General features: G+C 39.4%; 2 protein-coding genes across 3 annotated transcripts in view; both read right to left on the bottom strand.

Moving 5' to 3' along the window:
* The window catches only part of LOC125244462 (protocadherin Fat 3-like), a 108,740-nt gene that overhangs the window by 21,034 nt on the left and 65,928 nt on the right, over positions 1-21,778 (bottom strand). Inside the window, 3 exon segments of the mRNA XM_048154541.1 lie at positions 20,685-20,813; positions 21,135-21,313; positions 21,421-21,565. Coding sequence (XP_048010498.1) covers positions 20,685-20,813; positions 21,135-21,313; positions 21,421-21,565 — 453 coding nt within the window.
* LOC125244934 (cadherin-1-like) lies at positions 503-7,316 on the bottom strand. Of its 2 annotated transcripts, none has more exons than XM_048155333.1 (5): positions 6,951-7,316; positions 5,898-6,012; positions 4,063-4,310; positions 2,786-2,884; positions 503-2,688 (listed from the first exon to the last, which is right to left on the bottom strand). In XM_048155333.1, exons 1-5 carry the CDS (start codon positions 7,008-7,010, stop codon positions 2,584-2,586), a joined length of 627 nt encoding a protein of 208 aa, XP_048011290.1. In that variant the 5' UTR covers positions 7,011-7,316; the 3' UTR covers positions 503-2,583. The 2 variants fall into 2 exon arrangements, with proteins under 2 accessions (XP_048011290.1, XP_048011289.1); XM_048155332.1 differs by having other exon boundaries at positions 2,786-2,926; positions 6,951-7,278.

Raw genomic sequence — 21,778 nt, 5'->3', positions numbered from 1 at the left:
AAAGAGATGAATGATGCATATAAGTATTAATAAAGTTAAAACACTATTATAACATTCTGAATATATAAATATACATTACCGAGGTTTGCTCAAACTGAGGTGCGTTATCATTGCTGTCAGTCACAGTAATAACAGCTGTGCCAGTGGTTGAATAACCCATTCCTTCCATATCAGCAACGGCAACTGTCAAAGTGTATTTGGACCATTTCTGAAAGGGAAGATGTTTTCAGGTGAGTTTATTTACATTAAATCATTCTTCATCACAGTGAGATTCATTCATCAGATTTCTCACCTCTTTGTCCAAACCTAAAGAATTCACATAAATTCCTCCAGTAACAGAGTTGATTTGAAACATGTTTAGATTTGGTGATTCTGGTTCTTGCTTGACAATTGAGTATCTGATCGCAGCATTGTCAGTCTCTGGATCATCTGCATCAGTGGCTGTGACTGTCATAAACTCATGACCTTCAGTGAGAGAAGAATAAAGACAAAAAGACTAAAGACAAAGGTTGACAAAGTATGACCCAAATCGGCCAATAGGTGGCGCTACAGCGATCAAATGCGCGAAATGGCTCATAACTCCTAAACCCTGTGTCACAGAGTCAAGTGTCTTATATCATTGGAAAGCTGAGACCTTGACGAACAAAACGTATATCTCCGATTTCATTTCCGGTATGAAAATGTTTCCGCCATTTTGAATTTTGTCAAAAACCTACTTTTGCGAACTAGTCCTAGGTTTTTCGTCCGATCGGAACCAAACCAGTGCAGAAATGTTCTATGGAGTCTAAAGATCAATAATTATCGAGAGAATTTTGAAATTTTGATTCACAGTCGCTAAGGGGCGCCAAAACATGCAATGTGGGCGGAGCCACTTTTACTAAAATGGCTATAACTCGAGAACCAAATGAGATATTTGCACCAAACTCGGAAGACATGTGTAGGGGCTCAATCTTTGGTCACGATAAAAAAATCGCGTCGATTGGACACTAGGTGGCGCTATAACTTGAAAAAAACATAAAAACGGTTGTAACTATGCAACTGTTAGTCCGATTGACTTGAAATTTGGCATGCAGTGTCTTGGTCCAAGGGGGCATGACATTCTATGAGGACATTGGCGTATCTCAAAAAACATGGCCGCCTTTGGCCAATGAAGTTTGAGCACCTATTAGACCAGGTTAACGGAGGCCGATCGGAACGAAACTTGATGGACATGTTTGACTCATGGTCCTAGAGGTCTGTAAGAATTTTGAAAGAAATCGGCCACAAGTTGGCGCTAACGAGTTTTACGCCTCGGTAATCACGTGGTGTTTCATAAAACCACATAATATGCATATCAGTTGATAGATCTCCTCATGCTGAACAACTTTGCCTCTAAAACCAATGCTGTCAATCAAATTGTTCATTAATTATTCGCAAATATGTGAAAAACCTACTTTTGCGAACTAGTCCTAGGTTTTTTGGCCGATCGGAACGAAACCAGTGTAGGACAATTCTATGGACTCTCTAGATCAATAATTATCAAAAAAAAGTTGAACTTTGCCCTTTGGATCGCTATAACTGGGTCATTTAGAAAATGGGCTTGGCTAAATATACCCAAAAGCCTATAAAACCTAAACAAAAGCTCAGAACTTCACGAAAATAGGTGAGCACATGAAGTATATGACTCTAAAGAAGCATGCCAATTTTCGTGTAAATCGGACAATAGGTGGCGCTGTAATTGTGAAAAAACTTTAAAAAACATATGTTTCTAATGGTTTTAGATGAAAATATATATAACTTTGGATGTGTCTGACTTATTTTCATGGGAGTCACGTCTTTTTACTCCTGAATCCTTGCCGAGTCCAACGATATCAAACATGTTAGGTTTCGCCTTATGGTTTGTGCTACGTTGTGATTTAGCGCTTAAAAAATTTTTGCGAATATCTTCGAAACCGTTAGTCCTATCGAGACGAAACAAGCGTAGAAAACACGGAACCTAAGTTGGTTTACTATATATTATCGCCCAAATGTCAAAATTTTGATAGGAAGTGGGAAAAAAATCCAATCAAAGTCTTTCATGGGTCATTTTTTATGCTCTCTGATATATAAGTGTCTATAACTTCAAAATGAAATGAGATATTTTCACCAAATTTGGCACACATATGTATGGACACATTCTGAGGACACCCCGCAAAAATGGTGGGAATCAGGCAATAGATGGCGCTGTAACTGTCAAGAAACCTTTATAAACCATGTTTTTCCTTGCTAAATTGCCTGAATTTGCTCTAAATTGTCTTTTCTGTTTATAATCTAAATGTTTACATGCTTGCTAAATAAAATATAATACCTTTGTATGTGCTTAAAGGCCTTAAATGCTTGAACCCCGGTAAATGCTGCTTGCAGCTTTAATTATTATTATTATTATTATTATTATTCTTTTTCTTCTGCCGTAAAACGCATCGTGCAGCCCAAACCGTAAGGCCTAGAGACTTGAAACTTTGTCAAATGATAGTACAAAAATCGAGGAGAGGTTGACAAAGTATGACCCAAATCGGCCAATAGGTGGCGCTACAGCAATCAAATGCGCGAAATGGCTCATAACTCCTAAAAAAAAAAGTCTTTAGGGAAAAGCCCCTTAGGGTCCAGATCTGCTCCTTCACCTGTGATACTGTATGCCATACGAGCTTCTAAAGACAAGTCTGACTTTATCTAAATACAGAAAGCAATAAGAGAACAAAGTCAATAACAGACAAACCTCTTTCACAACCATCTAATTTTGAACATTCCCTTCATGACTTTCACTCACCTGGACCAGCTTTATTGGTAAAGGACCTCTGCTATTCTCTATTACATTGATTGGAGGAATAATCCAACCTCTCTTTGCTCTCTTTAGACCCGTCGAAGACTTTGGAAACATCAGAACCAGATCATCAGAGTGAGAATCCATCTGAAAAAGTTTGTAAAAGACAATGAGCAACAAAACATTTTATTTATTTATTTATTTATTTATTTTTTTTATTTTCACAATTTAATACAGCACACAAGTCATCAAATATTTGGATATTTTTTGCATCTCAAAATGTTTATGACAGCTACTGACTGTATTAAAATCAGTCTGCAACAGTATTAATATATGGGGAGGGGTAAACGTTTGGGTCCCTATGGGTCCAGTTTACACTCATAAAAATAACTCTTTGAACAAACATAAAAAAATCATGGAAAGGATTTCCACATGATTAAGTTGCTTTATTTCAGCATTATGCAATTCTGTTATTCCAATTTAATGTACTTACGTTGGGTCAACTTAATTTATTAAGGTTGATTCAACTTATTTACTATGGTTGGGAACAGCTTAATTTAATAGTGTCAGCCCAACTAATTTGCAATGTTTTTGGAAAATAAATAAAAAGCAATAAATAAATAAATAAAAAGTAAATTGTTTTCATATACATTGATTTTTACAATTAATTCTTCTTGTTTAATTTTGTGATTTATATAACTTTTGTGATGTTCTGTGTTAGAAATCTATATGTGATACTGGATTCATCCTAAATTGCCTTAACCAAAAACATTGTAAAACCTAAATTGATCATAAGTTCAATGGTGGCAATGGTTTTACAGTCAACATAGGATTACAATGCTTTTGGGAAATGCAACTCAGAGCACTACCACAGTGATTACTTTCTTATTAAAGTAATTTGAAAGTTTGTTCAACCCAAGCACAAGTGCAACACTTCACCACAATGGTAACCCTAAAACTATTAATTAATGGAGTAGAATATAAAACATTGTAAAAGTTAAGGTAATCTTAGATTTTAGGCTTCAGATCTGCATAACTAAAACATCATCAGACTCATTTTGTGTTTGAGAATGATCAGAGGGCTGAGACAAATTACATTCACCAGTAGGGATTGGACATTTCATGATTTTATCACACGCCTCCAATAATTAGTCCTAAACATGTACAGAAACTGATCATTGAATATGTTCATAGTAAAATAGCACACATAAAAACTGAAATGTCCAACAGAGGTCAGTCTTGTACTGTACTGACAGCAGTTTCTTGAAGGAACTTGTTTGTACCTGTGGAGAGGAGATGTTCATGACCGTGTCCATGTGATGGTCCTCATGATGGTGGACACGCTCGACTCTGACAGACACCGTGTGCTTCTTGCCACTGGAGTCCCAAGCGTGCACAGAAAACACCTTGTGTCCTTCATGAAGAGTGACTTGTCTCTTCAGGGTTACAGTCCCATCAGTGTCCACATCAAACCACTCGTCAGAGGACTGAAAGAGCGTTCCTGTTCTTCCATCGCATGCATTAAAAATTACTGTGAGAAAAAGAGATTCAATTGGCACAATGAAGCATCCTGTCACATATGTAAACCTGGTTCCCTGAGAGAGGAACAAGACGCTGTGTCAGTAGCTGATGCTATGGGAACACCCTCCAGGTGTGATGATGGTCTGAAACAGTGTTTGCAAAAGTACCAGTACTTCAACTTCACAAGCTTGCACTTACATTTAATCGTATATAGAATATAATATGCGTATTTGGTGTGCTGTCCGAGGGGAGGGCTCCGAACTCACAATTTGGCCTGAACCCAGAGTACACGTGCCCATTCCTTGGCTGGGATAGAAATAAGTGAGAGAATCTGTTTTCCGAATTTCCAACCAAAAAATCAAGCTACCGTTTTTTGCCATAGTTCCTCATGTGTGAACTCCACTAAGAAACACACTGCAGACAGTCCGGCGAGAGCAAGAAAGAAAGGGAGAAATCCATCTTGTTCTCTATAGCCTCAAGCTCAACATCAGATCCTCAGGATCCTGCTTCATGTAACGCCTCACAGCAGCAGAACTAGTGTAGTGCGATAAGTGATGGCTGATGTTCCTCATTTACTCATAAAGATGCGAGTCTTGAACAAAACACTTTTAAAGGTCCCGTTTTTCGTGGTTTTTTGAAGCTTTGATTGTGTTTATAGCGTCCAATATAACATGTGTTCATGTTTCGCGTGTAAAAAAACACAGTATTTTTCACATAATTTACTTATCTGTATACCGCTGTTTCCACTGTCATAAAAACGGGCTGATGACTTCCTTGTTCTATGAAGTCCCTCCTTCAGAAATACGTAACGAGTTCTGATTGTGCCAGCGGTTCCTGTGTTGTGATTCGACAGCAGCTTAGCGCACCGTGCCCGGAAAGGTCACGCCTCTTACCATAACGTGGAGATGCACGCGCTCAGTGTTATTGTAAACATGTCTTTAATTTTACCCTATCAATTTGAGCCGGAATCAGACCCGGTGATTGGACTGCGGGATGAAAATAACAGCGTTTCGACGACATGGCGACAAACACACTCTACAAACGCAACTCTTGTGTATTCCTGTGGGCGGAGGTTAGTCAAAAAACTGTTTTAGTGACGTCATTAAAGAAGGAAGTAGAGGGATGTAGTCCAAACTGGCCGTTCGATGTAGGCGACTTCTGTTAAATAAAATATCTCGCTTGGCATTGAACTTTGAGCTTTCAAAATTTTACAGATTTTATTTATACTCTAACAACAACATTACACACTAACTAAAGTTTGAAACATGGGATCACGAAGAACGGGACCTTTAAAGTCATTGCAATGTGAGCAATTCAAAGATTTGTTAAATGTGGCTTGAGCATGACGAACACCCATGATCTGATAGCATCAGCTACTGACAAAACATTGATATTAACATCACTAATCAACACTCATTGTGAGCTACAACGAAAACAAATTTAGTAGAGTGAATACAATTTATAACTGTTATAGTCCACAGTTAAAAAGATCGCATTGTGTAGAGAGATTTAGACAAATACTAAAAATATTTAAACAAACTCTCAATATTAAGTTGCTTCAGTGTTTTATTTAAAGTGATTTGTGAACACAGCTTACCTCTTCCTAGTATTGCTCCTTGGTGAAGGTGATCTCTGTGCACTTTAAACACCAGCAACTCCGACTCAAAGCCAGGAGTACATGAAGACCCCTCCGCAAATTCACACAAAAAGATCTAATTTGAAAAATATAAAATTTTGTAACATATATGTAACATACACTTAAAATTTAAGTTATTTTGATTATTTAATCACTTCCAGCACAACAGCAGTCTATGTGAGCTAAACTCTGGATCATTTATCATTGCTTTGGCACTAAATGTGTTCAATGATGACATCTTTCAAATTACACAAATTCTTTTCTCATTCAGACACAAACACCAGCAAACCTCTATGAACCATTTGGATGTGAAATTTACAGCTGTACTAATCTGAAAATTTGTAAGAAGAACAGTGTGAAGAATTAAAGTGACATAAGTAATGAGAAATGTGTCCTAGTGATTGTAATAAAAAAATAAATAATAAACAACTGTAATATCAGAACCTTGAAATCACTTTACACAAATAGATGTATTTCATGAGTTCAAATGATCATAAAATCATAGGGAAAATATGTTAAACGGGTTTGGTGTGATGTCCATGCTTAAGATTTTGCTCTTAAATCAAAATTGAGCTTTTAGATTACAAGAATACAGGATTACAATAAAATAGCTTGCCATGAGTAAATGGAAGCGACTGGCATAAAATAATGTTCACTTTGACATTTAATTAGATGTTTCATATGTAAAATATAAAGATGTGCATCATTTATTCAGAGACTGCAGAGATTATATTTTGTATTTTTTTTTTTTTTTTTTTTTTTTTGCAAATGAAGCACCACAACACATGACTTTTTTTTTTTTCTCTTAAACTATTTTATTGATATTGCTTTTTGGTTTTGGATGTTGAGAACTAATATAAACTAAACATCTTAACTTCATTAAACATATTACTGGACTTATGGATTTATAATGTGAAATAAAATCAGCTTCTCATGAAATGATAAAACTTGCAACTATCAGACACTAATAAAGATGTCTAAAGTTTTTGGAAAGTGCCTTTGATAAAATCCTACCTTACAGAGGAAAATAATAACCCCCAATCGCACAATCTTCATTGTCTCCATTTGAAGCATAATGTCTCAAAAGGTCCTTCAAGTCTTACTTCTTTGTTGGTTTTTAAGATTGCACAGTTATTTCACTGCTTGAGTTGTGCAAATCCCCACATATGGGACATGTGTTATCTTTTTAGGAGGCGGGGTTCATTACACACACTGTTTTGAGTGTGAATGGTGTCAGGTTCAAAAAGTTATTAAACAAAATTTAAACTACCTTCATTAGACAGTGATTATAAGGTACAGTATATTAGTATTTCACAATTTAGTACAGTATTTTTATGACTTAACTGGAGCCAAGGAGGTCTGTACTATATTAAGAAAGCTGGATCTGTTTTCAATAATCTCAAGGGCAGTTTCTGGTCACAGATATTTTTCAGCCAGAAACCTGGTGAAAATTATTTATTTATTTATAGTGTTTTATTGTTATATATTTATAAATTCTGCATGAACATCATGATATGAATCTTAGCCAAACAGTTATTCTTGCATATTTATAAAAAAAAAAAAAAAAAAAAAAAAAAATGACGGCTAACACACATTGGTCAAAACTGAAGCCACTTGTCAAAACTTTTCTCACAGTGAAACAGAAGCCTGTGAGGACTAAACAGTGAATAACTTTTCATTTCATTTAATCTGCATCTTTCAAAATCCATAAACCTAAAAAATCCCTATATATGTGCAGCACATTTGTCAAATGTTAACACACTACTTTCCAAACTGATAAAACACATTTAAAACAAAATAATATCACAATTTGTGCATTTGTGCAGTATTCTGAAATATGTAGTAAATCTTAGCAGCAGAACAATTACTATAAAATCATTCCAAACACTTTGCAATTTCAGTTGAAAGCCTACCCAAACTGCCCCGAGTGCACAACCACAAAGATCACGCTCCAATTCTCTCAAACTTTTCCGCCAGACACTAAAACAGTTAAGAACAGAAATTGCAAATGATGTTTCACACACAAGAGGTGTTAGTGAGGCCAGCAGAGGGTGTTTATCCTGTGGTCTGTCTGGGTCCTAATGCCCCAGTATAGTGATAGGGACACCATACCGTAAAAAGCACCATCTCTTGGATGAGACATTAAACCGAGGTCCTGACTCTGTGTGGTCATTAGGGGCTTTCACACTGGGTAGTTATAGGAACTCAGTTATAAGAACTAGTAAAGTGTAAATTTTTATAACTCGTAGTATAAAAATCCTAAAAAAAAAAACTATTCAATGTAAAATGCTGCATTTGATTCATCTGTCTTCCTTCTCATGCATCTCTGATCAATCTGATGGACAAAGTCATTGATTGTTTCCTCACTCTTCTATTCTATTCTGGTTTGAGTCCCAACTGAGTCAGGTTTTGTGTTTTGGTTTCCTACACAATCCAAATACATTCAGCACTGTAAAAAGTAATATGCTCTATCTACTCTATAAAATTGTGGCAACAGATTACGAGCAATATTATTAATTAAACTCAACATATAAGAATTGAGTTAGAATTAATCAAATGAATTGCTTAAAAGTCAACCATTTAAAATGTGTAAAATTAGCAAACACCATTACAAAAACCACAAACTGACATAAAAAGCAAAGAATCAAACTACCCAACTAAATGAAAGACTGATTGCCGTAATGGTGACCAAACATTTTCAATAAAATCAACATTAACATGTAAACCTCTGTTAATTCTTGTGTTTCTCTTTCCTTCAGTGATTCTGCTTGTTATCTTCAGGTGTCTTCAATTTTGGTAATAAAAAATAAAGAGTTCTTAATTCATCTTTGACGTCTGTTTTTCAGATATTTTTGCTTAAATTTTACTTTTACAATATTCATAATATACAATGTCAGGTTTATTTGACAACTAGATTAGAAATCAAATTAGAGAAGAGAAGAAATGCTGAGAAGAAAAGGCTTTTTGTGGAAGTGTATGCGTGACTTGTTTTATGGTGTGGGTGCTTAAGTTCTTGCAGAAGAGGTGTCTTAAACTGCTTCATGAAAGATGTGATGGTCTCAACAGTTTGGGTAGACGTTTAGGTAGAGGTTATTCCTCAGGAACAGAGCATGTGAACGTTTTTGAGAGTGACTGGTTGTGAAGGAACAACAATACAACCCTGAATTTTCTGAAATAATTATGATCAAAATTTAAAAATGATCAATTTGATTCATGTTCTTTTCTAAGATGAGACCAGCTTCTGGAACAGCTGCCTTGACATACAGGAGAGGAAGTGTCTGGCTCCTGAAAGAGGAAGTCAACAATTCTGCGGCGGGGTCAGCAGACTGACTTATTGTAAAAAAGGGGAACAAACTGTTATAAGTGTTTGTGGTCTGCTTTCTCAGAACACCAGAAATTGGTGGCTCTCATAGGTTGAGTCAAATCAATATTGTTAATATTAATTAATATTGAGTTTGTCATATGACCAATGTTAAAGATTCGTGAGATGTTAATTTGTAGAGCCTGTTACAGTATTATTAACACAAGGAAGACATGTAATGAAAGGGAATTTATTAAAATAAGAATATCATACATAGATAAGTGCATAAAATTGCTAAATGCAACTAAATAGGTGGGATGTTAAACGTTCACTGTGTGCCAAGATTTTAAACAATTGAATTACAATGTACTTAAATTATTTAAATTTAAATTAAATTTGTCTACTAACAAACCTCAGCTCAATGAAATTACAATGGCAAGATACTTAAAATTTACTTAAAAAGGGACTGAGAAATCGTGTTCTTAAATGAATTTCAAGTTTGTTTAGTTTGACAATTCATATTCCACCTCCACCGGCTTATTTTGTAAGGTGAACAGACAGTACCCCAAGTTATTTGATATTGTCACATGTTTGTTTGTTTGTTTTGGACTCTTTGCTTGATTTTCATTGGTTCCTGTGTTCCTTTGTTATAAGTTCCCGCCTCTCATCAATCTCCATGGTCACCATTATTATTAGTTCATGTTTATCAGCTGTCTCATTAATCACCTTACTCATTAAACCTCATTAATCCACAATATGCAAGTTCCTGCTTTTCTGTTGTTCTACCAGAAAGACTCGGGAGGCAAGATAATGAAACACTGATATTTATTACCAAACAGCAAGCAGAATATATATATAAAGTTAATGATCTTTGGCGTAGGCCCCGTCCGTAGCTCACGTCCTGAGGGTTGCAGACTTTGCATTTCCTGCCTGAAGCTGAAGGCAGGGGCGTAGCCAACCCCCAAAAATGGTGGCGAGACGTGACCGTCAGTACGGAGCCCACACTCCCCTCAAAAACTGTGAGAGGGAATGTATACCCACCAGAGGAGAATCTTGCAGTTCCTGAAACAGAGAAAAAACAAATTAAAACATAATAAGAGAAGGAGAAAGAACAGGGAAAAAAAGCAACATAGAGACAAGGCCGCGATTGGCCACACGACCACGATAGGTCACACAGAGACAAGGCCACGATCGGCCACACGACCACGATAGGCCACACAGAGACAAGGCCGCGATCGGCCACACGACCACGATAGGTCACACAGAGACAAGGCCGCGATTGGCCACACGACCACGATAGGTCACACCACGATAGGCCACACAGAGGCCTCGATAGGTCACACAGAGGTCACACGATAGGTCACACAGAGACAAGGCCGCGATCGTCCATACGATCATGATAGGTCACACAGAGACAATGCCGCGATCGGCCACATGACCACGATAGGCCATACAGAGACAAGGCCGCGATCGGCCACACAGAAACAAGGCCACACTGACCACATGTATACGAGGCCTCAATGGCCTAACGGAGACAAAGCCGCCCCGAGCACCAAAAAATTCAAAGCTATAGAAGCTGAAAATAGTAAAATGAAATACGTAAACATACACCACCACCAGTATTTGCATGAAAATACCTTAATCTTGACTTGAGAGAGCTTGCTGAGCTTCGAGGATGGTTTTAGAATCTGGTCTGATATAAGATTCAAATGCAGAGGAGGACCATCTGCCCAGAAGCTTGATGGCTGAAGATAAAACACCTCGTTTGGCTGCTGTGGTGGCAGCCCCGATCCTAAAGGAATGACCAGTATATAGCAAGGGGGAAAAGTTGCAGCTTCCTATGGCAGTAGCTAAATGAGTCCTAAACCAAGCTTTAGTGAGGGGTGCTCCATTGGGTAAAAGAAAAAGGGGAAAGTGATCAGGAGTTTTAGGCCGGACTTTGAGATATTTAATCATAGAGTAGAAAGGGCAGAAGCTGTTATTAAGTTTGAAAAAAGTTAGAGTGACACCAGATCCTTGAGAATCATTCTTAGAATGCTTCAGAAAAAGAGTAAGGAATTTGGGTCAAAAACATAAATCAGAAAAATAAAGACAGCGGGTCGGATTGAAATGTTTAGAATCTGAAGTAAATTCCCCTGGGCGCATAAAACCGTAGAAAGCTGATAGAAACACAGCTTCTAGCAGAGTGTTAATATAAGGGGAAAAGAGACGGATGGAAAGAATTAATCTTTGTAAAATAAAGTAATTGGAAGGCGGCGATCTGGACGTCTGCTGGACGAGTTAGCCATGCCTTTGAGTAACAAACGAATAGATGGTACAGTGAAAAGACTAGGATAATTAGGATTAAAATACCTTGCATAAAATTGAATGCCTGCGAGCAACCTACGAATGGAAGAATTTTTTTGATTGCGATTTTCAAAATTGTGAACTAGAAAAGCACAGACGGTCGATATTAAAATGGGAAATAGCGGAATCTGAAAGGAAAAACAAAACATAAGAAATGAAGACCATGCTGAAGTATAAGCCTTGAGTGTGGAAGAAGCCACGCCTTTGGAGATATAGTGACTAGCCGATTTGAGCAATTGGTCTAGTTTAATATTATCTTTGCTAGCGGAGGGCAGGGAGTTGGATCCTGATTGGCTGAAGGGCAGAGCCGTCTGAAAGCCTGAAAACGAAAACGAGACAGAGAGTCAGCAATGATATTACAGTGACCAGGAATGTGCGAAGCCATAATGATGAAATTATGAACGACGGATTGCCAGATTAAACGTCTCAGAAATGGCATAATGGTCAGACTGGAAGATCTACCTTTGTTGATAATAGCTACCGTAGCTTTGTTATCACAAAACATCATAATACGTTTGCGAGACCACTCGGAGCCCCAGAGAACACTAGCTACCGCCAAAGGATAGATTTCATGGAGCGCGGAAGAGACGGAACCTGATTCAGGCTTAGGAAATGCTTTTGGCCATTTCTCAGGCAAACCATTGCCCTTGAAAGAAACCCCCAAAACCAATAGAAGGGGCAGCGACAGTGAACAATTGCAAATCTTCAGGATGATTCAGGAGCTTCATTATAGAAAAAGGAAATACCGTTCCAATGATTTAGTAAGTGCGACCAAAAACTGAGATCGGACAAACACCCTTCTTCTAACCGAATTGGATCGCTTAATTTTGGCACGGAGTGAGCAAGAGTTAACAAACGAGAAATAAATGTCCTGCCTTGAGGAATAATACTCATCGCGAAATTTAGGTGACCGAGCAGAGAAAGCATGTCGCGCTTAGATACGGATCGTAACGAAGAAAAAGATTCAAGAAACTCCCTGATTCGTAGAAGCTTCTCATTTGGAAGAGAGGCTTGCATGTTAACCGTATCGAGTAAGATGCCGAGAAATTCTAGCGTAGTTGAGGGGCCCAGGGTTTTCTCTTCCGAAAGGGGAACGCCAACATCACTAAAAACTTGTTTAGGCGTGTCAAGAATTGAAGATTGGGAAGAAGGAAAATCAATAAGCAAAAAATCATCAAGCAAATGTAAAACAAAAGGAAGCTTACAGGCGTTTAATAGCAGGATCCAACACAGTGCTTCTGAAAGGGAATTAAAAATGTGGGGACTACTTCTACACCCGAATGTGAGCCTCACTGCAAAGTAAAACTTTGATTCCCATCTAACGCCGAACAATGGCCAGTCGGAGGGGTGAATGGGCATGGTCTTGAAGGCATCGGTAATGTCAGCTTTAGCTAACCAAACGCCTTGACCAGCTATCTTGATTAAATGAATGGCATTATCAACAGAAGCATAATGCAGAGAAAACGGAGCTAAGGGAATTAGTTCGTTAACGCTTGCAGTATGAATGGAATGAGGAGAAGACATTTCAAAGATGAGACGTTTTTTACCAGAATATTTATGGGTAGCAACGCCGATAGAATTGATCCGGAAAGGAGAAAAAGGAGGAGAAGCAAAAGGGCCAATAACATAACCTTTATTTACTTCCTTCTCTAACAGAGCTGAAACTACGTCGGGCTCTGATAGAGCAGATTGAAGGTTTTTAGTCACAAAGGAAGATGTAAGTTGGGAAAGGATGCCCACCCGAAACCCTTGGGACAAACCGGTGATTAAGTAATCAACAAAAGTTGGGTCGGGGTGAAAAGAGAGATAGCTAGAGAGAACTGGAATATTAATAGGTGTTGATGGGTGTCTGTTCAGAATTTTTTCCGAATTTGGGCCTTCCCTCGGGTTGCTGGCCTGTACTGGTGAGGGCAGACTGATTTTGGGTGTGGATCCTTGCAAAAGCTACAAACATGAGCAAATTTACATTGAGAAAAAGTACAAACAGATTCATTGAAATTATTACATAGGTTAATGCCGTTAAATTCCACAATAGGGCGACCTCTACGGTCAAGAGGAGCTCTTACGTTTTCAGCACTATGGACAGCGGCCTGATCTTTGGTAGCGAATGCTTTAGGGCAGAATGAAGCCGAGTGTCCGTGAGCGCTGCATATAGCACATGATAAGATCTTTTGACCGCCAAAATGACGGACGAGCAGTTCAGTGTCTGTGACGGACCAGTTCAGTTTTGTGTTGTACAGACAAATGAAAGAAGCAGATTTAGCAGAGAAAGATTTATGATATTCATAAAATAATGTCCCTCCATATCTTTGATTAAAATCCGCCATCATTGATAAGTAAAGATCGAGTTCTTCCCTTCGATCTGGGAAAGCTTGGCACAAAATGTCTCGGTAAATGCTGAAAGCGATAACGAATTCGCCAAATGAGAGATTACGTTGTAATCTGGGATCAGACGTTTTGAGAAATACTGCCACGTCACCACAATCCACCATTTGTCTGTCAGCTGCGGGTGAAGGAAGCAATAAAGTTGCCAGGTTTATATCCTTACCTTGGATGATGTTAGCTCTTATTTGGGGAGACACCGTGACTGCAGCAGGTGAAACAAAACGCCTACCAAACTCTTGGGCTGGAAGAGCCGTGGAGAGACTGAAGTTTGATGTAACGGGCGGGGCAGAAACCTGTTGGAATGGCGTCTGGATCGTATGATGAGAAGCTGGCAGTGCAGAGGAGGTCGAAGGCAGACACGATGAAAAGCTTAATCCGGCAGGTGGAGGAAGATCCGTTGGAATTACTAGAGATCTTGAAGGAGGATTTGCTGAAAGGTTAGAAGTCGTGAAGGAATTTTCGAATTTCGAAACCTTCGATTCTAAGCCTTTGACAGTGTCTGAAAGGCTATGAACGACCTGAATGAGCTGCAAATTAACATCCACGGATCCGGAGACGGCCGTGGGAGAAGTTATCCGTACTGACTGAGAGGATCTTTTGGCTGGATGTGGAGAAGATGACTTGGCTGCCCTCTTCTTGCCGGTTTGCTTAGTCTGGCCTGACGGCGCTGAAGTTGAAGCAGCGGTGTCGGCCGTAATAGGTGGACTACCCAGGGTATTTTGGGCCATGAGAAGCAGGTCTTCTCTGGATAATCCTTGACTGAGAGGTATTCCGACTGCTTCGAGAGTGTTGATTATTTTATCCGAAGACCACTGAGCCCATGAGGTGTCGCGGCACTGAATGCGTGAACTACGACGCAGGGGAAGAGGAGATGGTGGAACAAAATCCTCTTCGGAATCTGAATATGCGCACACAATATGACTGTTAGAAGACATTTGTAAGGTTTGCAACTGACGCTACATTAATGAAGTTCGCGTCAGCATCTGCGAACTCAGACAAGTGTAAGTACCAATCTTTTATACTCCAAGTGTTAGATAATGATTGGGTAGATCTGAATTAATAGTGACCTAACATTTGAGTCTTCCCGGCAGAACTTGCGCTAGAGCTTCATTTCTTTGTCCGCTCTCGTCAGTGTTGTCAAGTCAAGTCACCTTTATTTATATAGTGCTTTTTACAATGCAGATTGTGTCAAAGCAGCTTTAGAGTGATAACTGATATATAATTTTGGCTGCACAGCAGCTCTTAAAGAAAATGGTGTCAGTATCCATCTTAAGTAAATTCAGTATTAATTAGTCTTGGCATTAGTGGAATTGCATTGTCATGGTTCAAATCTTACTTATCTGACCGTTATCAGTTTGTAGTAGAAGAGAGGTCATATCGATCACAAGTTCAATATGGAGTACCGCAAGGCTCAGTACTAGGACCGTTGCTTTTCACTCTGTACATGCTACCCTTGGGAGATATCATTAGGAATCATGGCGTTAGTTTTCACTGTTACGCTGATGATACTCAGCTCTATATTTCTTCACGCCTTGACGAAACTTACCAATTCACAAAATTAACAGAATGCATAGCTGATATAAAAAAATTGGATGACCAGTAATTTCCTACTACTAAATTCAGAAACAGAGATTCTAATGGACCAAAAACTTCTTCACATAATAACTGTTACAATACACAGGAGGTCCTAGAATACTGTCTAACACTTGATGGCTGCTCTGTTAAATCTTCATCGTCAGCTAGGAACCTGGGTGTGCTCTTTGATACCAATCTTTCATTTGAAAAGATCATCTGTAAAACCGCATTCTTCCATCTAAAAAATATGTCTAAACTACGACATATGATCTCAATGAAGAATGCAGAACAGTTAGTTCATGCGTTCATGACCTCAAGGCTAGATTACTGTAACGCTCTACTGGGTGGTTGTTCTGCTCGCTTGATAAATAAACTGCAGCTCGTACAAAATGCAGCAGCTAGAGTTCTTACTAGAACTAGGAAGTATGACCATATTAGCCCAGTTCTGTCGTCACTGCATTGGCTTCCTGTTAAACATCGTATAGATTTTAAAATCTTGCTAAATTACTTACAAAGCACTAAATGGTTTAGCTCCCCAGTACCTAAGTGAGCTCTTAAAGCATTATAGTCCTTCACGTTTATTGCGATCTCAGAATTCAGGCCAGCTGATAATACCTAGAATATCAAAATCAACCACAGGCGGTAGATCCTTCTCCTATTTGGCACCTAAACTCTGGAACAATCTTCCTAGCATTGTTCGTGAAGCAGACACACTCTGTCAGTTTAAATCTAGACTAAAAACGCATCTCTTTAACCTGGGATACACATAACACATTATCAATTTATATTTTCAAATCCGTTAAAGGATTATTAAGCTGCATAAATTAGGTCAGCCGGAACCGGGAACACTTCCTATAACACCAGATGTACTCGTTACATCAGAAAAAGAATGGCAGCTACGCTAATGTTAGTCTTTCTGTTTATCCCGAGGTTTACTGTAGTCAACCGGATCCAGGCCGTATCCAGGTGAGACCAAGGACCTGCGCCTTGACACGACCACAACGCAGCCCTGAAGTATCAGCAGAGATTGAGTCGACTAGATCATCCACTGTGAAGACATCATCAACCAGTAGCGCAGCTCCTCAACAACCGTCCATACCGGCGTGATGAATACGATCCTCAACTGGATTGAACTGGAATAAATACTTTGAATGTTGCGATCCTATCAGACTTATGATAGCAACCTGAATCATAACAAAGCACTGTTCGCCAGAGGAGAACTGGCCCCCCGACTAAGCCTGGTTTCTCCCAAGGTTTTTTTCCTCCATTTTAACATCTATTTGCCACCTGTTTGTCACCTGATGTCACCTGTTGGACTTTGGGTTCCTTGCCGCTGTCGCCTTTGGCTTGCTTAGTTGGGGACACTTGACATTTGACTTGACATTTGATATTCAACAGTGCTTTGATCTGCCTGCATTGACACTATTCTTTAAGAGCTGCTGTGCAGCCAAAATTATATACCAGTTATCACTGTAAAGCTGCTTTGACACAATCTGCATTGTAAAAAGCATTATATAAATAAAGGTGACTTGACTTGATGATAGATAGATAGATAGATAGATAGATAGATAGATAGATAGATAGATAGATAGATAGATAGATAGATAGATGCTCTAATTCAATTATAAAATAAACTTCTCTTTTGGATTTAACCTTGTTTAACCTTCTTCACAGCAGAAGTGGGCACAGGGTTGATAGACAAATCATCGCAGACAGAATGAATTGCTTGGATCCTCCAGTTGAATTACCAGGGTTCCAGTGCCTGTCGCTGGAGCATCACCTGCACACAATCACAAATGTTAGAAAAAGGCTGTGCTAGCAAGAAGTCTTCTCTTAAAAAGAAATACAAATTACCATCATCAACGGCCCAAATGATAGCTGTGTATTTGCCATCTTTCACATGGGGAGATTCTTTATACATATGGTTCCTGACTTTAATCAGTCCAGTGTCTTGATTTAGATTCAGCCAGCCGGCAGGATCACTGCCAATTTTAAACCTGTGAGGAACCAAAACATACAGATTAAAACTAGAAATGTTCAGCAAGAACAACTTAATGATAGCAGATGATAAGCAGAATGATTATCAGATGAACAGGTCACTGGTAAAGTGTGAAGTCCCTTCCTGCTTCAAACGCTCTGTACCCAGGAAACCAAAAATCACAGGACTAAATTACTACAGACCTGTTGTTTTAACTTCATTTTAGAGACTGGTGTTGGCCCATCTGAAGGACATCACAGGACCCCTGCTGAACCCCCTGCAGTTTGCCTATCAAGCAAACAGGTCTGTGGACGATGCAGTCAACGTGGGACTGCACTACATCCTGCAACATCTGGACAAACCAGAGACATATGCAAGGATCCCATTTGTGGACTTCAGCTCATCCCAGATATTTTCTTGAATAAACTGACCAGCTCTCTGTGCTCACATCTGTCAGTGGATCACCAGCTTCCTGATAGACAGACAGGCAGCAGCTAGTATAGCTGGGAAAACTCACATCCAGGACCCTCACCATCAGCACTGGAGCTCCTCAGGGTTGTGTGCTCTCCTCACTGCTCTTCTCCCTCTACACAAATGACTGCATCCCTAAGAACCCAAGCTCAAGCTCCTGAAGTTCACAGATGACACCACAGTCATAGGCCTCATCTGGGACGGAGACAAGTCTGCTTACAGACAGGAGGTTAATGAGCTGGCTGTCTGGTGCAGTCACAACAACCTGGAGCTCAACACCCTCAAAACAGTAGAGATGATTGTGGACTTCAGGAGAAACCCTCCTGCACTCCCCCCACTCAGCATCATGGACAGCACTGTGGAGGCAGTGGAGTCATTCAGGTTCCTGGGCACCACCATCTCTCAGGACCTGAAGTGGGACAATCATATTAACTCCATTGTGAAAAAGGCCCAGCAGAGACTGTTCTTCCTTCGCCAGCTGAGGAAGTTCAATCTGCCACAGGCTCTGATGACACAGTTTTACTACGCTGTTATTGAGTCGGTTCTGTGCACTTCTATAAAAGAAGACTGCAGCAGACTTTTGGGACAGCTGAAAGGATAATTGCTGTGCACCTGCCCAACCTTCAGGACTCGTACAACTCCAGAGTGATGAAACGGGCAGGTAAAATCATCACAGACCCCTCTCATCCTGGACACAACCTGTTTGCTCTTCAGACGTAACAGATCTCTGTGCACTAAAAAATCAGTTCCAACAGGGTGCATTATCCTGCTGAAAGAGGCCACAGCCACCAGGGAATACCGTTTCCATGAAAGGATTTACATGGTCTGCAACAATGCTTAGGTAGGTGGTACGTGTCAAAGTAACATCCACATGGATGGCAGGACCCAAGGTTTCCCAGCAGAACATTGCCCAAAACATCACACTGCCTCCGCCGGCTCGCCTTCTTCCCATAGTGCATCCTGGTGCCATGTGTTCCCCAGGTAAGAGACGCACATGCACCCGGCCATCCACGTGATGTAAAAGAAAACATGATTCCTCAGACCAGGCCACCTTCTGCCATTGCTCCGTGGTCCAGTTCTGATGCTCTCATGTCCAATGTTGGCTCTTTCAGTGGTGGACAGGGGTCAGCATGGGCACACTGACTGGTCTGCAGCTATGCAGCTCCATACGCAACAAACTGTGATGCACTGTGTATTCTGACACCTTTCTATCAGAACCAGCATTAACTTCTGGAGCAATTTGAGCTACAGGAGCTCGTCTGTAGGATCGGACCACACGGGCCAGCCTTCACTGAGCCTCGGCCGCCCGTGACCCTGTCTCCAGTTCACCACTGATCCTTCCTTGGAGCACTTTTGATAGATACTGACCACTGCAGACCGGGAACACCCCACAAGAGCTGCAGTTTTGGAGATGCTCTGATCCAGTCGTCTAGCCATCACAATTTGGTCCTTGTCAAACCCGCTCAAATCCTTACGCTTGCCCATTTTTCCTGCTTCTTGAGGACAAAATGTTCACTTGCTGCCTAATATATCCACCCACTAACAGGTGCCGTGATGAAGAGATGATCAGTGTTATTCACTTCATAATGTTATGCCTGATCGGTGTATGTATGTGTATGTATGCACCAAATCTCCTGAAAAAAAATAAATAAAAAAATAAATAAATTCCTTGTTTGTTTGTACACACTTGGTGAATAAAGCTCATTCTGATTAATGCTTATTTGACCAAGTCTTGCCTGGAAGTTTAAAATCATTTGAAGTTAAAAGGATATACAGGCATGCCATAATTTGAACTCTGGTTAGAATGATTTGACATTGGAAGGGATATAGGTCTTGATAGGTAGCTGTTAGACAGTTGATAAGATGGTTCTCAGTGTTTACTAGTGCAAGAGAAGATTGACAAATGTTTGACAAACAAACAAAGAAACAAACTTTGAATTCAAGTTCCATAAAAAAGTGCATCAGTGCAAGTCTATGGGATTTTTATTGTTCTACAAGATCTGGAAATCTCTAGAGAAATCAGTCAGAATTCTCAAATGGAATAATGAAATTTTGGTGGTTTGTGTTGAGGGGGAAAACTTAATTTCTTACGTTATCTTCTGTGGTTTTCCAGTGTCTGGATCAGTGGCTGTATAAGAAACCAATTCAGTATCAACCGGTGAATCTTCAGGTTTGTAAATAATCTTCTCCTTTGGATTAAACTCTGGAGGCTCATTCACATCTTCTACATTCACCGTGACTGTGGCAGTGGAAGTGGCCAAAGAACCGACAAACGGCTCATCGTTCTCAACAATCACAGACAGAATGTATTGCTTGTTCTTCTCAAAGTCCAGAGGCTGAATGGAAAAGAAAGTGTCTTTTACTAAAGTTAAATCATCACAACCAATCGCCTGTACAAACACATGAGCAACACACAGTACCTTTACAGTGGTGATGACGCCCTCTAGCTGGCTGGGTCCAGTACTGACACTGAAAAACCCACCCTTGTCTCCGCTAATAATGCGATATTTGGTTGACCAGGCAGGAGATCCCTCTTCATCTTCATCAGTAACTGTAAGTTTGGCCACTAAAGCCCCTACTTTATTCTCTGGGACAGATACAGTGTGCTAAAACAAAGAGATGTATGGTGCATATAAGTATTAATAAAGTTAAAACACTATTATAATATTCTGAATATATAAATATACATTACCAAGGTTTGATCAAACTGAGGTGCGTTATCATTGCTGTCAGTCACAGTAATAACAGCTGTGCCAGTGGTTGACAAACCTCTTCCTTCCATATCAGCAGCAACAACTGTCAAAGTGTATTTGGGCCATTTCTGAAAGAGAAGATGACTGATGACTTTGCTTATATAAAATCATTTAAAACCATTGGTAACACTTTACAATAAGGTTCATTAGTTAAACATCAGTTAATGTATAAACTAACATGAACTAACCATGAGCAATACATTTGTTACTGAATGTACTAATCTTCTTTAGTTAATGAAATTACAGTTTGTTCATGTTAGTTCACAGTGCATTAACTAATGTTAACAAGATTTTAATAATGTATTAGTAAATGTTTTAATTAACATTAACAAAGATTAATAAATGCTGTAAAAGCATTGTTCATTATTAGTTCATGTTCAACTTCTCACATCTTTGTCCAAACCTAAAGAATTCACACAAATTCCTCCAGTAACAGAGTTGATTTGAAACATTGGTGATTCTGGATTTGGTGATTCTGGATCTTGTTTGACAATTGAGTATCTGATCACAGCATTGTCAGTATCTGGATCATCTGCATCAGTGGCTGTGACTGTCATAAACTCATGACCTTCAGTGAGAGAAGAATAAAGACTGATTAGGTGGTACGAGCTGAAGAGGCATTTGGGGAAAAACTGCTAAAAACAATTTCACTGAGAAACTGCACCATACACCTACCTATTCCAGCAGCTTCAGGAACATTTCCATTGAATGGATTTTGAGTAAAAACAGGCCTATTATCATTTTGGTCCATCACATTTACAATAATTTCCATTGGCTTTTCTGCTACATTCACACCAACTGCAGTAGCATGAGCTTCAAGCTAAAGACAGGAGAAGAAATACAGCATGACAGCAGACAGAATGACAGACTTAAAACTGACTTAAATCTTAGTAGATGTACAAAGTACAAAAATGTACAGTCTCTGCAAACATATGAAAAGAAAATTGTGTCAAGCCATTTCACAAGAAATTTTTATCTGAAACTTTATACTTTCACCCCTGGTCTCATAGATAAGGCTTAAGCTAGTCGCAGA

Source organism: Megalobrama amblycephala, linkage group LG14 (assembly GCF_018812025.1).
Source record: "Megalobrama amblycephala isolate DHTTF-2021 linkage group LG14, ASM1881202v1, whole genome shotgun sequence".
NCBI classification, from domain to species: Eukaryota; Metazoa; Chordata; class Actinopteri; order Cypriniformes; family Xenocyprididae; genus Megalobrama; species Megalobrama amblycephala.
This window is presented reverse-complemented; position numbering and strand designations above follow the sequence as displayed.

Excerpts from the sequence above, each read along its gene's own strand:
- LOC125244934 (XM_048155332.1), bottom strand. The coding sequence starts at position 7,010 with ATGCTTCAAATGGAGACAATGAAGATTGTGCGATTGGGGGTTATTATT. Across the intron at positions 6,013-6,950 it reads TTATTATTTTCCTCTGTAAG|ATCTTTTTGTGTGAATTTGC; the intron begins GTAGGATTTTAT and ends TTTTCAAATTAG. Across the intron at positions 4,311-5,897 it reads AGGAGCAATACTAGGAAGAG|TAATTTTTAATGCATGCGAT; the intron begins GTAAGCTGTGTT and ends TTTTTCTCACAG.